Source organism: Peromyscus maniculatus, chromosome X (genome assembly GCF_049852395.1).
Source record: "Peromyscus maniculatus bairdii isolate BWxNUB_F1_BW_parent chromosome X, HU_Pman_BW_mat_3.1, whole genome shotgun sequence".
NCBI classification, from domain to species: Eukaryota; Metazoa; Chordata; class Mammalia; order Rodentia; family Cricetidae; genus Peromyscus; species Peromyscus maniculatus.
The window spans coordinates 87,175,704-87,192,538 of record NC_134875.1 but is presented as its reverse complement, the minus strand read 5'-3'; the positions used below and the strand labels follow the sequence as shown (position 1 = coordinate 87,192,538).

General features: G+C 39.8%; 1 protein-coding gene across 2 annotated transcripts in view; it reads right to left on the bottom strand.

Annotated features, from left to right (window-relative positions):
- The window catches only part of Ophn1 (oligophrenin 1), a 353,114-nt gene that overhangs the window by 118,854 nt on the left and 217,425 nt on the right, over positions 1-16,835 (bottom strand). For both annotated transcript variants that reach the window (XM_006981173.4, XM_042268747.2), the window contains 4 exons: positions 15,638-15,716; positions 12,991-13,024; positions 12,425-12,487; positions 11,085-11,159 (listed from right to left, as the gene is read on the bottom strand). In XM_006981173.4, coding sequence (XP_006981235.2) covers positions 11,085-11,159; positions 12,425-12,487; positions 12,991-13,024; positions 15,638-15,716 — 251 coding nt within the window. The remainder of the gene's footprint in view (positions 1-11,084; positions 11,160-12,424; positions 12,488-12,990; positions 13,025-15,637; positions 15,717-16,835) is intronic.

Here is a 16,835-nt window from a genome sequence, read left to right as displayed (position 1 = left end):
AGCAAAATTTTTACAAAGTAGATATCCCTCAATAGAGGCCTGATTAATTATATGGAAAATTTTAATATACAGGCACAGCTAGATGATTTTATCTGTTGCCCATACAACAGACCTATTTTTTCTTCAGAGATGTTATGCTAATTTATTGGTAGCCTATGCATTATTTTCTCTCATCTCAAATTAAAATAAAAAGGGCTACTAAGTTCCAAGAATATGCCTCCTTGTTAAGTTGGGTGGAATTTCTTACTTAATAAATGAAAATGTTAGGAACTTCTGGATTAGAGACACCATAGAAAATTACTGAGACTAAAGCTACATTAAAATAAAAAAGTTTGAAAGGCACACCTCAGGGTGAAAAATGAGGAATAAGAACTGAAACTGAAGGCAGCCATACAATTTACCATGTTGAACAGTATGAGTGTTGGCTTAATTCTCTGCATTAACTTGAATTAGTATTCCAAGAAATTCCTGCCAGTACATGGAAGTTGCAAACAGCTTCACTTCAGAAACTTCCTGGAATCCATTTATCTGAACAACAAGCTATCAAGTAGCTTGCAACTAGATAAACAGTGACTTCTTAGAAGAGTGGAGAACAAGGTTATCAAAGCTCTTGAAGACATAAGTCACAAGCTGTGATATGATTTTAATATCAATTTGTATCATTAACTTTATCCAAATTTAAGTATGCAGATCCCAACAAAGACCTGCCAAAACCAGATTCCAAAAGCATTATAAATAAGCACCCCTAATCTTTGATTTCCTTTTCTAAGAGGTTAAATGGACCAAGTGTTGTCATGGTAGTGGCTTTACTCTGTACTCTAAATAACAAACCTGGATTCATTACATCAGCAGTCTATTTTAGTGGCTTTAGGAATCATCAAGTTATCAAGATGGAAATCTAATCATAAAACACCTCTGGGGCTTCACATTGCTGTTAAACTAAATATCAAAGTCCTTACCCATGAGAACTAGATATAGTCCTGCAGAACCTGACACCAGATTGATTACCAGATAAAATATAGAATGAACAGTTAAGCTGAATTTTACATTTTACTTTTTTCTCACAAGTGTAAATCTGTTTGTCTGGAATTTTAATTGAATTGAGAAACGTATTTTTACTTGCAATGATCCTCCATCATTTTTTTAGGAACACTACCCCCACTTAAATCTTAATGCAGAAAACAAACCTGTGGAGTTCACAAAATCCCCCCGACTAGAACCCATATCAGAAGCCTAATGGCTGGAGCCATTAAAGCAGGTAATTGCCCACGGCAGAAAGTAATTCAACTGTCCACCTGAGTAGCTGGGAGGAGCCCACAGACAACAGGTGTGTATCCATAAGGTTAGTGGATGCAACTTGGACACTAGGATGAAGAAGAGACAGGACTGCACTAACAACTACTGTTTCATAAAACCTCAGGACTGACTTGGAAAGTATGTATTGGTTTTCTTCTGTAAGATGGTTCCTATTCTCAGGAGTGAAAGCACAAGACAACAACAAATACACAATGAATAGGACCTATCCAGAGGACTAGAAGATTATGGAGAGACCTGGGACAAGGGACTACATTGTTGGAGAATATTAGTTTAAGATGTGTTACATTTGTTTATGCTGTGGAGCATTTGTTTTAATAATGCAAAGATGTATTGCATTCTTTTATGTTGTATTTGTTTAACTCTGTGAAGCTGTGTTATTTGACTGTCTAAAACACCTGATGATCTAATAAAGAGCTGAATGGCCAACAGTGACGCAGGAGAAAGGATAGGCAGGACTAGCAGGCAGAGAGAATAAATAGAAGAAGACCATAAGAAGGGAATCAAGGAGCAAGAGAACAAAGAAAGGAGGAGGCTAGGATCCAGCCACCCAGCCACCCAGTCAGTCATGGAGTATGAGTTGAAAGTAAGATTATAGAAGTAAGAGAAAAATAAAAGCCCAGAGACAAAAGATAAATGGTATAATTTAAGAAAAACTGGCTAGAAACAAGCCAAGCTAAGGCTGGACATTTATAATTAAGAATAAACCTCTATGTGTGATTTATTTGGGAGCTGGGTGGTAGGCCCCCCAAAGAGTAAAGAGTAAAATAAAAAAAACACCAACAACACTACATGGAGACATCTAAGGAAGGAAAAACTCTGAATAGGACAAGAATGAAAGGGGGAAGGGGAGAGTAAGAAGGGTAGGAGGGAACGGAAAAAGAGTAGGAGGGAAGGGAAAAGAGAGAATGCACAGAAATGGCCAAATAAAACAGAAAAGAGAAACTTCTGTATTTTTATTCAACCTCTTCAAAATCCAAAAGGGATAATCAGTTAACATGCACAAGATAGGCAGAGATACCAGCACATGTATATGATTGTAAATCAGACTATAAAATGAGCTAGCCTGCGGGCCTCCTTGGTAGGACTGAAGTTAATCCTAAAAACAGAAACCCTGTCCTTAAAAGCTTTGATTCATTAGCATGTGGGGAATTTCTAAGGATCATTCAAGTAACTTGATGGCAATAGTTTCTTGTGTTAAGCACATTAACTGTTTAAACTCAAATTTGAGGATTTTCTAAGTATTTCAGAGAGTAATGGAGGGTATAATTGTCCAAAGTCATATTCTATTACATTAAAATCCTGCACATTGCAAATATGCATGAATGTGTGATTTATAAGCCAGATTAAGAGATGGTCCCTTTCCTTGAGATGCTCATTGTGAACAGAACAGATGAACCCCGAAATAATTATATCACACCAGGAAATGCACAATAATAGAAACATAGCAAAGGACAGAATTGTTAATGAAAAAGAAGTGATAATGGATTTTGTTTTAAATGAAGTTGTGGGGGTAGCTATGGAGATAATTCAGTGGGGAATGCACTTGCTGTACAAACATGAGAACCTGATTTTGGATCTCCAGCACCCATGTAAAATGGTAGGTATGGAAGTACCTGTCTCAAAACCAAGTGCTGGCCATGGGGGCAGATATAGGCAGATCCCAGGAATCTCTAGCCAGTCAATTTAGCTAACATAGTATCCTCCAGGTTCCCTGAGATCCTGTCTCAATAATAATGGAGACGGAGAGACAGTTCAGTGGTAAAGAACAGTAGTTGTTCTTGCAGAGGATCTGAATTCAGTTCTCAGTACCCATATCAAGAAGCTCACAACTCCAGATCCAAGGGATCAGACAACTTTTTTCAGACTCCACAGGTACCCACATGTGTGTAGTACACATACATACACCCAGACACACATCACACATATACATAAAGTAAAAAATAAATAAATCTTAAATAAATAAGGTAGAGACAAAGATGTCTGAGGTCAGTCTCTGGCCTCTACAATCACACGCACAGGCAGACCCACCAGCACATACACATACGCTAATATAGATACACTACACACACACACACACACACACACACACACACACACACACACACACACACAGAAAGTAAAGTGAGCTTTGGCTTCAGAGACTACAGGGCTACTGAAGAACAGAATATGCCATCCCAAATGTGAAGCATTGTGCAACTGAAAGCAATTAATACAAGCAAGGAGACTGGAAAGGAAACTCAGTTATAGAGCACTTGTCTAGCAAGTGTGAGGCCCTTGGGTTCAAATCCCAGCATCACATAAGAAACAAATAAGCAAACAGAGACAACTAAACAGCAGCAGATGCAGCAAGGCCCTAAGACCTCCCCCCACCCCTGCATTTCTAAAAGCAGGACATATTTTTACAGATAAAAGAATCCCACATCCACTAGAGAGAACCAAGGATAACCAATGACTGGCCACAACTTTAGACATTGTCAGCCAGAACACAGTGCCAGAGGAATGAACAAGGTCTACTAACTGGCCTTGGCTAGGTAGTTGTCTTGTCACAAACTGTTGCCCCTAATCTCAGAGTCTCTTCTTTCTGTCTTGTCATTTCTCTGTAAATTGTTGAAGATTCTGCACAGGCTATAACTAAAAAATAACTCTTTGAGAACTACTCATTTCCTGGATGTCACTCCTTTATATATGAAATATGCATGGGCATTAACTTCTGTTTGTTTGTTTTTATTATTATTATTATTATTATAGGCATCCATTCCAAATAAGAACCTATGAACAGTTCGGGATAATTATTTTTCTTCCCTTACAATATCAAAATGGGACTTTATTAATTAACCGAGTTCCCAAAGTAGACAGATATGGATGAATAACAAAACTGTCTGACTACACAGATAACGTATTTTTTCTTGTTCTAAGGTGGCAATTGCTCCAATAAAGGAAAACCATAGCATGCTGTAATAAGAATGAAACAGAAATCTGAATGAGGCTTGCAAGAATGAATCCTGAACTAAGCAGGAAATAATAGCTTACACTCACAAGAAAGCCACATGCACCTGGCAAGCAAATGAACAATATCACTGGGAGAAAGACAGGGGCTTAAGAACAACAAATAAAAGATGCTCTCCACCAGAGGATGGAGCAGTTTGCTTTTGTCAATTCTAACCCACCTGGATTAAATGAAGAATCCCTTCTGACTGGGATTTTGGTATCATGAAAAGTTTTTCCTTCTGTATTAATACTACTGGTTTGCCAATTATAATCTATTCCCAAGTCTTAATTGTATGACATTTCAGATGACTGAGTGATACTAATGCTGTTTGCAGGGATTCACAATTAACTATATGTTGTGATAACATGTGGCAGATAATTTGTAGTATCAAATGCAGCCAGGTAACAGATGGTTCTTGTTTTGAAGAAAAAGACTTCTACTGAAAGAGAGACATATCCAAAGATAACTTCAATATAATGTGATAGGTACAACAAGCCATGTGTTCAGGGGTGTTTATAGATCAGTGTTAGACAACTTTCTAGCATTTAGAATGCCTTAGGTCTGATTTTTTTAACATCACAAAAATATATATTCAAGATCTATTTTAATTCTTAATATTAATCAAGTATGCTGTCACTCATCTGCAATCCCAACACTCAATAGGCTGAAGCAAGAAGGTGGCAGGTTTGAGACTATCTTGGAGTAAATAGTGAATTCAGAGTCAGAGTCAGTCTGGGCTATATAGCAGGCCCAAGGCCAGTCTGGACTATGCAGCCAAACCCTGTCTCAAAAAAAAAAAAACCCACTTCAAAAAGGAATCCTTAATGGATAAGTCTATTGTTTGTTGCCTTCATGCTTGCAATTTTGATTTGTTCTCTTTATAATACTCCATATTATTTTATAAATATGCTTCCTATGGAATGCAACATTCTCAATGACCATATTGACTGATCAACCCATGAAACCAACTGAGAATTGCACTAGAATACTACAGTGGGACACACTGAGAACGTTTATTCAATAAATTCAGTTGGTCTCTAATTTTTTCTTTATTTTAACTTGAAAAGTACATGGAACTACATTGCAAAAAGTATCTGACAATTAATTATACTGTGGGGAATGATGAAGTTCTGAGTAAATGAACTATTGCCATGAGCATAGTCATGTCAAGAACTCCAACACCTCAGACTCATGGGAATGGCAAAATGCTCCCAAAATCAGGCTCAGGGAATCAGCAAAGCCTTCCTCTTGTTCATGTAGGGGATGTTGGCAATGTGTGCAAAAACTAGCAACATCAGCTTCCAACTACAGCCTGAGACTGCTTCCCTACAGACACCTCCCATCAAGACTAGCTAACTCCTCTTCCTTGTGCTATACATGTAAACACTCTGAGTGCTGTATATAAAATACACTGAGTTTCCAGATTGTGGCATCGTAGGTGTCCTCGATCAGAGCGAGCACAGCTCATTTGAACACAGCTCACCCAATCCCAGCTTTTCCATAAGTGTGTCCCATTTTTTCAGTGTCTGTCATTTCTTCATTCCCATATCACCCCAGTCAGGTTTCCAAGACCAAGTCACACTTGATGTGGCAACCTCTACTATCATTCAGAATATGTGAGAGCTGGCTGAATATGGAACTACAATCAGCATTGAACTGTAAGCTTTGTGACTTTGGGGACATCATTACTGTGAAGTTTAATATTTGTTGTCAATTTGACTAGATCTAAAATCAACTAAGAAGTGAGTTTTTAAACATGCCTGTGAGGGATTTTCTTGGTTACATTAACTGCATGGAAAGATCCAAGCTGACTGAGGGTGGTACTTTCTAGCTATGGGCTAGATATAAGGAGGTTGTGTCTTTCCCTCCCCACTCCATCCCTTGCTACCTGTGGCACACAAGAGAGCTGGCTCTGGGGTCACAAGAGTGAGCGAACTAACCCTGCTCTACACCAGCTACAGCTCACAGGAGACTAGGCCCTGCACCCAGGACACTAGAGCTGATCTACAGAATATGGCATTTAAAATACTTTAAAAATTTAAATTTTTTTTCCTTTTTTTATGACTATGAGACATTGACAGCTCCTGGCAGTACCAATCTACTTCAGAAAAGATATGGGCATTTAAGAAACTGCATATGGAGTTAACTTTCATTGTGGCAAAAGTTAGCCACTGGACAACAAAGTGTCCTCAAATCAACTGCTTACAAACAGGACAAAATGGACAGACAGGACATGAAACCAAGGACTACTGCTTCTTGCCAAGACAAGTGTGGCTGTGGCTTTAGCAACAGGCATCCTCTGAGGCCAGGACAATATGGCACCATCGCTGAAGTGGCCTTTGCAATCTGGAAAAGGTACAGTGCCCCTTTCTTCAAAAGCAGCTGAACAGGCAGTGGACCAATGGCTTCTGGTATGCAGTGGAACAGTAGCTAAAACAGTTATTCTTGAGAGTAACTAGTCTAATGGAGTCTAACCTCTCAGTGGTAGACTGGCTTTTAATAAAAGAGATGAAGCCACCCACAAGCTGAGAAGAATGGACAGCTAAATTCCAAAAACATCAACAATTTCCAAAATTTAAAATCCTGAATCATGATAGGACACTAGTGAAATTCAGGTTTATCTGTTACATGGACTACTCACACCGAATGTGAGGTCAAACTGTAGGTTTCACAAATGAGTCTGTTAGATACACCAAGCCTATAGGCTGAAGATGATGCCCCAATGTTGTGGAGAAACCTCAGGTGACTGTCCAGGCAGCTGGCTGTTTCTGTTAACTCACAACTTTTTGGAAGCTGCTTGCTTGCACTTCTTGTTTTACTAGGTAATATTATTTCCTTCTTGGATCTCTGAGGGAGTTGAAGATTAGATAGTTATAGTGAGTTGAAGATTATTAGATAGTTATAGTTTTCCTTGTTAAGAATTAAAAAAAAACTCACTAAAGAGATGTAAGTGTATAAATTTAAAAGACATTATAAGATAGTTCTCTGTTAGTAATAAAAGATAGGCTACAAAGTGAATCAGGTACATTTTGGACTTACCAAAATAGGATAGATAATGGAATATTTTCTCTGATTCTGTCAAATGCAAATGGACTAGACATTGTTGAGGTACTTATTGCTTGTATATATTGTATATAGTTATTTTACTTATTGTATATAGTTTTTCTATATTAGTTATAACTTTTTTCTTTTTATTAGAATAAAAGGGGGAAATGTGGTGATGTTTTAATTGTGCTGAAATATGATTTTATTTGAATGTTAATAAAGTTTGCCTGGAGATCAGAGGTCACATATCTATAAACAGGATTCAGGCAGTGGTAGCATATGCCCTTAATCTCATCACATGGCAGGCAGAGTCTCTGTGTGGTCAAGGACACAGCCAAGCGTGGTGACACAAGCCTTTAATCCCAGTACCAACCATAGAGATCTGGAGGTCTGTATAGACAGGCAGTGATGAGGAAGTCATATGGCTGGGCTAAGAGCCAATGAGAAAGCAAAACAAAAAGGCACTAAAAACACAGGTTACACAGGAAGAAGCTCTCTCTGGGGAAGCAACAGTGACAAGGTGGTAAGATAAGGTAGTCGTGGCTCTTCACTAGTTCTCTGATCTCTTTGGCTATTACCTCTGTATTTGGCTCTGTGTTTCTTATTTAATAAGACTGTTTAGAAATTCATCTACAAACAGGTGCAAGTAAAGATGAACAGACTAAAGGGTAAACTGTGTGTCTCGACAGGCCACACTATAGCTTCCATGACAAGATTCTTCTTTTTGTTTTTGCTTTGTTTGAGTTTTTGGTTTTTCTTTTAAATTTGGTTTTATTCTGGGGGAAGGTTGCAAGGACAGAGAGCAGATTCAAGGGGACAGGGAAATAAGTGGGATTCAAATGCATGAAGTGAAATCCACAAAGAATCAATTAAAGTAAAAAAGGGGAAGAGGGCTTGCAGGGAGGTCCCTTTTGCTTTGGGGATGCTTCCCTTTATATCATGCTGGCGAGTTTATCTACCTTGTTACTGCCAGTGCTCTCCATCACCCGCATCAAAATTGAGTTTCTTCAGCCCTCTAACAGCAACTGAAGCTTCAGGGCTCTCCAGAAATCCTCCAGACCATAAGTGCCAGATTGGAAGTGCTGAGGCTTGCAGTTTTACTGACTGAGAATCCCATTGGGTTCTCAGCCTCTCCAATGTGAAAACAGCCATTTTGGACCACTCAGGTGGTATTGCATAAACCAACCTAAAAAACCCCTTTTGAGATAGATAGAGATATGAACACTCTACTTGCTCCCCTGAGAACCCTGACAAATACAGGTAGTTAATTAATTGAAAGATTCATTTCTTATACAAATACTGTATTTAATACCAGATTCCTAGAGATCTGAGAAACTAGTAGAGAAAGGGACAGAGATACTCAAGAGCATATGTTACCTACCTGAGAATTCTATAAATACACTTTTCAGATGACAGATTCATGATCTAGAGAGGAGTATTGTATTTCTTATTATCTTGACCAGCTACCTGTACCTGGAAGAGTTCTAGTGTGTGGTGGTGGGAGAACATTTAATGGAAGTGAGTTGATAGTCAAACTAGGCAGCAAAGAAATATGTAAGAATAATAAAGAAAAGAACAAAAAAAGATGCATAAAGATAAGTGGCAGCAATAAACACTAGTGTCTGGCATATAGTAGACACTCAATATACATAGTAGGAACCAGAGAATGTGATGGAGATGAATATGAGTCTAAGGAAAATCAATAAGTGGTAGGTCAAGGCAGAAGATAACTAATAGGCCCCCAAAGAAAATGAGAACCAATGGTAATCAGATAGAGAAAATGGTATAAACCACTGTTACTTTTATTATTGCTCAGACAAAATATCCAGACAAAAGCAACCTAAGGAAGAAAAGGTGTGCTGGTGTTGGTGTTGTTTGTCTGCTTGGGCTGACAGATTCAGGGTATCTCCATAATCAGAGAAAAAGATTAATGCTAGTGATCAGCTCACTGTTTTCTTTGTATGCAGTCAGTAACCCAGAGTGTAGGAAAGTGTCACCAACTTTCAAATGATCCAATCTAGAAAATCCTTCACAGTCCTGCCTGTGAGTCTAGAGCCTGTCAAGTTGATAAACCAACATTAACCATCACAAGCACACAGCAGGAAAATGAGTTTTACATATTCCAAACTTAATACCTTCTCTTTATGAGCTTTATATCAATACTGTTAAAGGTTTCAAGTCAAGAAACAGGTTACTTTTTTATGAAACTTTAATTTATTTTCTCTAATTACTTATAATATTTCTTTTTGTTGTTGTTGTTATTGCTATCTGTGGTTTGTGGGACAGGGCATTCTACGTAGTCCAAGCTGGGCTAGAAATATACATCACCATATATGATCAATATAACCAATACACCACCGTGGCCAGCCCACCTATATGGTTTCATAACCTGATTCTCACTAATACAGATCAACAGGATCCTATGACAGGGATAGTATTAATTTATTTTGAGAGGAAAAGATATGATCATCTATGATCTGTAAGTGCTGCTATATTCTAAGCTCACTCTCCAGTTCTGCTCCTCACCATCTAAACTTTTTTAGATAGTCTCTTCTTCACTCAGTCATGGCCAAGCTAGCAGGCCCATAAGCTTCCAGGAATGCTCCTGTCTCCACTAGCCATTCTGCTACAGGTGCACTGGGATCACAGATGATCCCTACCTTATCTGGCCTTTACATGAGTTCCAGGGACCCAAACTCAGGTTCCCATGCTTGCATGGCAACTGATTTACCCACTGAGCCCTCTCTCCAGCCTCAAAATTGTGATCTAGCCAGTAAGAATGAAGACACAAGAGAAGTCAAGACTTACTAGCAGGTCTAAACAAGCCAGTAGAGAATACTTCATGTCTGGTCTAACAAACTAACAAAAAGCTTGAATCAATAATTATCTACAAAAACAAAAACAAAACAACAAAAAACCCAAAACAAACACAACCAAAAAAAAACCCCACCTCATTGGTCCTTTATTCAGTGGAACTAAGACACTCAATAAGTCCTAAGAGTCAACATCCAATAAAGATGACCACACACACACACACACACACACACACACTTTTAAAAGGAAAACATAACTCATATCCAGGATAAATATCACTCAAGAGAGGAAAAAGTAAAGGCATGCCAAAACAGAACCCTGGGAAATGCCTTTAAAACTTTAAAAGGTAGGAGGGGAAAAGGGATCCAGGAAAAGTCACCAACAAAAGAGTAACACACAATGTCAAAAGAATGAGTAGAGTATTGTATCACGGGAGTCAAGTAAGGAGACAGTTCCCAGAAAGAAGACAGTGTTCAACCAGGAGAACAAGTAAGATGGACTGGAGTACTCCTTGGATTTGGCAATCACACACATGATCATCATGGCCAGAGAAGTTTCAACAAAGAGGCGGTGGTAGAACTGGAATTCCTAGGGCCTGAGGAGTGGATGGGACGAGAGATGACAGACATGTATTCAATGCATGATGGTCTCTGACTCAAAATGTGCAAAATATTTGTCTGTTTCATCTCTGAAAACATTTTTTAATATTCTACAGACCAGGTATGGCGCTACTTGAGAGGTTGAGGCAGGATGATTACTTGAGTCTAGGAGTTTGAGACTAGCATGAGCAACAAAATAAGACTACAACTCAAATTTAAAATATTCTTCTTCCATCTTCCTGAGAAATGTGTTCTTTCCCTTTCAGTCTCATTTGTTTCCATATAAACCACTCCCAATTAAAAATATGTAAAATTGTTACCAAAAAAGGCATTAAGCAGCTTCTGAACCTGGATGTTGCTGCCCACTGTTCGGTACAACCCTTCTGTCTTGATCCCTAGGAAAAGCAAACCAGATTATTTTAGTTAGTATAGCTCCAGCTTTTATGTTCCCCAAGGCAGAGAAGGAAGCCCTTGTTCCCTGGTGTCAGTTCACAGACAACAAAGAGGCCTCCCTCTCTCTTCTAGTGCTCCAGCCCTTCCCTGTTACAAAGGAACAGTCCTACCATCCTAATCGTATCCAAAAACCATTCAGGACTCCATTTGCTTGTACCTATCCCCTATTGGTCTGAAGTGGAGAGAACACATCCTATAGTATAGGGAGGCATGATAGAACAGTCTGCCACATTGGAAGGGAGCTAGTGATTAAAAGGGAAGGGAGGTGACATCAACCCCCTATATCACTCTCAAGCAGTGATATAAAAGGGGAGAGGGTTGGAGTATGGAAGATATGAAGTAAAAGTCCATTTTTGTATTGAGAAAGACTGAAGCAAAGTTTCAAAGAAAACAGAGTGAATCATACACCACAGCTACCTGCATTCGAAATATCCTGAGGCAGAAACAGACATTTGGTTCATGAAGAAGCATGCTGATTCAACATGTCCCTGAGTTTTGATGGCCCCATCAATTTTTAAATTGATAGGAAAATGATACTGTGGTAGAAGCTGGGCTCTTGGTCGTTTGAAATGGAACTATCACTGAACTGCAAGTTTCTCCTCTCTAAATGTGGAAGCACAAATTATGCATGTATGTTTGGATGAGGAACGCTATGATGGTAGCCAGTTTGGAACTGGCTTAAATTTAAACAAATGTGTCCAGTATACAAGTTGTTGGAATACAGTCCAAAAGTGGAGCGGTGCTGGAGCAAGTCTGAGTTCTTGTAAGAAAACTCCAAGAAAACAGAAGTGTTGTTACCTCAGTTTCTTCAAAAACACAGAATTGTCCTTAGATTATGTCTTTATGCCCCTCCCGTGTGTAGTGGATAGGAGTAAGTTTACTTCAGATTATTCATTACAACTGGATATTGTTATTTGTTTATAAACCTCTATGGAAAAACATGTTTTTTGCCCTGTGTGGATTGTATACTTTACTAATGTGACTTTTCTTAACCCTCAGAGTATAAATTGTCCGATGCTCTGTTAACTATTGCATTAGACTTTAGTCTGCCTCATTTTTAGTATCCATTCTTCCAGGTCAAACCACAAAACTGATCAGTAAGCACAAGATTTATAAAAAGTTGCCATTCTTCCTTACGAGAAGATTCCTTAGGACAAAAGCAGAGCGGCCAAATTCAACCATGTCGAGGTGATGGTTTCAGTCTTACCTTTGATCTCAATAAAATTGATGCACTTCCTAACGAACTTGAACCCCACTTCATTCAGCTCCACTGTTTTGAGGAAGGGAAAGGAGAGTTAGTTCATAGCATAGTAAGAAGCTCCCACCCAGCATTCAAGAGCCACAGCAGAGACAAAGGTGAGAGTAGTGGTGGGCAAGTGCTCATCTCCACTCACCCTTCGATGGAATGACGCCATGCTCAGGGTAGGCTTGGACTTTCATAACACAAAACGTTTCTGTTTAGCCCTTTATATCACATCTACCCTCAACATGAGCAATACCAAACATGAAACGCTACTGCGGAAATGCACACAATTTTTATCATCTGTCTAGAACGAAGAGGAGATAATATAGTCCCTGTATCCTCAGTACCATTCACACCGTACGTTTCAATGGAGTGACTTCCCTAATCCAATCAATACACAGTTTCAAATCAGGGCTAGGTTTCCTTGTGCACAGATTCGCATGAATGGTACATGTCACCAACACTAGCATTTACTGTCACCGGGACAGCTTTGCACTTACATCAGGAGAGTATAAAATGCAATTACTTACTTTCTTCCTGTTTTGTTATAGGGCTGTGGTAGATCTACAAAACAAGAGAAACCAAAACAGGCTCAGTGATTGTGACTCACTACGGATAGGTAGGGCAAATGGGATTAAATTTCATTCCCTAGACTATCAGAATCGTTAGAGATGTCCGAGCTGTAACAGCAAAGGAAAGGAGGTTAACCAGTTATCTTTACCCAGATTCCTGGAAAACGCAGTCCCTGAGAACTGTCCTCGATGTTCACACAGTCTGCACAGCTGAAGCTGGAGCTGACTCACCTTAGACATTGACTCAGGTAAAGCTTAGGGTGTTTCTGGGGTAGAGCAACACATAAAAAATGGCTAATAGGCATTAATAGTAAAATAACTAACTAATGTTTCTCTTTAGAAAGACAAGAGTTCTTCGGGCCAAGCAGTGGTGGTGCACGCTGTTAATCCCAGCACTTGGAAGTCTGAGGCAGGTGAATCTCTGTGAGTTCGAGGCTAGTCTGGTCTACACAGCATGTTCCAGGACAGCCAGGACTACTACACAGAGAAACCCTGTCTCAAAACAAAGGAGTTCTTCTGAAGGAGATTGGTGAATGTCACAGAGTCATCTTGAAGTATGCACTCTGATAACTATGTACAAGACCAGAATGGAGAGTTTGGCTTCTTTGAGACTTGGCTTGGTTGTGCCCATAGGCCATTAGTAGACTGGACACACCCTTTCCAGTCTCTAAATTTCATGTTCCCCATAAATACAAGGATCAGGGTTGGAACAGATGTTCCTTCAAGCCCTGATCCTCTTGGACAGTTGAAGCAAAGGCATACACATGACGTGTATGTTCAGTGGATTTGGTGTTTAACGAAGCTGCCACACTGGTGGGGTGAGGCTGAGGGAATTAAGCCCAGCCTCTCCTTTTTGAAAGGAAAAGTGCTGTATATGTCAGTGTTCTCACGAAGATTTCAGTAAGAGGCATTTCTGCATTGTACAGCATTTGCTGCGACTTTTATAAACGAGCTTAGGGAAGTCAGCGGCAATCAAGCTGCTGAGGCTGTTTCTTCAGAGGATCTGTGCTTAAGACTCATTCTCCACAACAAGCCACTAATATCTTCTGATCTTCAAAAGCCTAAAGGGAGATCAGGGGTAGGAGAGGGAGTGGACATATGAATGCCTTACACCTAGCATCCCCTGGAGAAACACCACAGGCATAGAAAGGCCAAGCTTCAGGTTTCCAGAAAGTGAACCTCATTCTGCTTCTAGCTACTACAGATGCAATCTCAGAGATGGCTACTACACTCTCAATTTTTCCACTTATATTTTGATTTGTGTTAAGGGAGGGGTGTGCATGTCACAGCACACGTGGTGGCCAGAGGTCAACTTATGGGAGTCAGTTCTCTCCTTCTACCTTGTAGGGACTAGGTAACTGAACTTAGGAGGTCCCAGGCTTGATGGCAGGTGCCTCGACCCACTAAGCTCGCTCACCGTCCCTCATTATGCCTCTGTCCTCCACAGAGAATGGAGGACACAAAGAAAGAATACATTTCCCCAACAGGCGAGCTGTTCAGCTTTTCACTTGAGGAGAGTAAGGAGGTAAGGCTGGATCCAAACATTGTAATAGTCCTACAGTTGTCCTTCCAACCAGGGAAGACGATCCAAAACTAACACAGCATTCTACTGTTTGTAGAATGGTTTTCCCTTGATTGTTCAAAGTGATCCTGGGAGATACACAGAATAGAAATCATTAAAAATAAAAACATTGCATTAACAAGAAGAGAATTGGGGGACAGAGAGTAAAATAACTTGCTAAAGTCATCACCATGTAACAGCAAACCCAAGACCAGGCATTTGTAGTTCAAACACACAAAGCTCATGTTATGCCATATGCCATATGCCACTAAAAGAAACTACTAGAAAGATGTTGAAGAGACAGTACTTTCCAATGATTTCTGCTTTTATTGTTGTAAATCTAGAACCATTTCTGACTCTTCTAAGGAATTTTTCTCTCTACCTGCCTAACAGTGAATTCTGAAAGGGAACCCGCTAAGCCTGTGATGCGAGAGGGGTTAGAAAATCACTTTAAAAGAATGCTAAATGGAGACTTACTTACATCCATGACAATTATTTTCCATCCCTCTATATGGACAAATCAATTCTATAATATGAAGAGGGATTACTTTTCATTCCTAAGAACTTGGGAATAGCTACAGAGTCTACTACTTCAGTAGGGAGCCTTGATGCCTTCTCTGGAGGCAATGACAGACAAGTACTAAGGAAGTTCTTCACCTCTAGATCTCAAGTTGGAGTAAACAAGAGTTCAGGAAGTGACAGTTCCTTCCTTCTAGCTCTAAGATTTAGAATCTGAATAACCTATGGCCAATTCCCTACTGGAACCACTAGAGGGCATTCATACACTGACCTATGCTGCTGAGGTTCCCTAGACACACACACACACACACACACACACACACACACACACACACACACACACATACGAGAGGGAGAGAGAGAGAGAGAGAGACAGAGAGAGAGAGAGAGAGACAGAGACACAGAGAGACACAGAGAGAGACAGAGACAGAGACAGAGACGGGGGGAGGGAGAGAGAGGGAAAGAAAGGGAGAGAGAGTGAGAGATAGGGAGAGAGAAGGAGAGAGAGAGACTGGGGTAACTTACAGGTTCTTTCCCATCCATGGCCTCCATCCATAGCCTTCTATTGGCTTCTGAAGGCGCCTGCAGAGTGATGGTTCCTGGTCTGTGTGGCAAAAAGAAAAGTTTAAATCAAAAAATTTTCCTGAGAGAATGGTATCTTGTGCTTCTTTCATCGTTTTTATGTAATTTGAATTAGTGGATAGTCATTGTAAAAAATGATGGATTTTATTAGAACATTTTCATACATGCACGCAATGTATTTCACAAACCAGATTCTGAACATCTATACTATCAGGCCTCTTCTCTGTGAAAAATTGCTCCAAACTTTTTTTTTATTCTATTTACTTGTTGGCCATCTACTATGGTCTGGAAATATAAATACATACCCACACACACCCTCCAAAAATTCCTATATTAAACGTAATCACCAATGAGACAATAATAATAAATTGAGTCTTCAGGAAGTGACAAAACACCTTTACAGAAAAGTTTGAAGAGGTGGGTCCATCCCCTTCTATCCCTTCTTCCATGTGAAAACAAGAAATGTGTTCTTTCTGGGGGATGAAAAAGCAAGGTACAATCCTGGAAACAAAGATTCCCAGACTCCAAACCTGCTAACCCTGTGATCTTGAACTTTTTTTTTTTTTTAGACAGGGTTTCTCTATGTAGCTTTGGTGCCTGTCCTGATCTTGCTTTGTAGACCAGGCTGGCCTCGAACTCACAGAGATCCACCTGCCTCTGCCTCTCCAAGTGCTGGGATTAAAGGCGTGTGCTACCACCGCTTGGCGATCTTGGACTTTCAACTTTAGAACTCTAAGAAAGAAATTTCTGATGCTTATGTATAACCCATTCTTAGGTATTAAAGCAATGAATGGACAACACTGTTTTTATCCAGATACATTAAAGATTGATATACCTAGTATAATATATTCTGACTTTCAGAACCAAACTGGGCACTTGGGGTTGACCATATCACTGAAAGCTTGAAGTCTTGGTGCAGTCTCTAGCTAGCTTGCCTCTCAGCTTTCTGTATCGTTCAGCCTCACTCGGAGTTGCAGAATGTAAGAGCAATAACAAGAACATTCAGCGGTGCTGGGTTAATCACCATGCCTCTCTGCACTGCTACTTCTTCATCTCTAAGGATGCTGGACCATACACTCTGGGAAGTACTTCCCAGTGCTGACATCAGGGGATTCCTGTCATACTTGCCAGTTTCATTCAA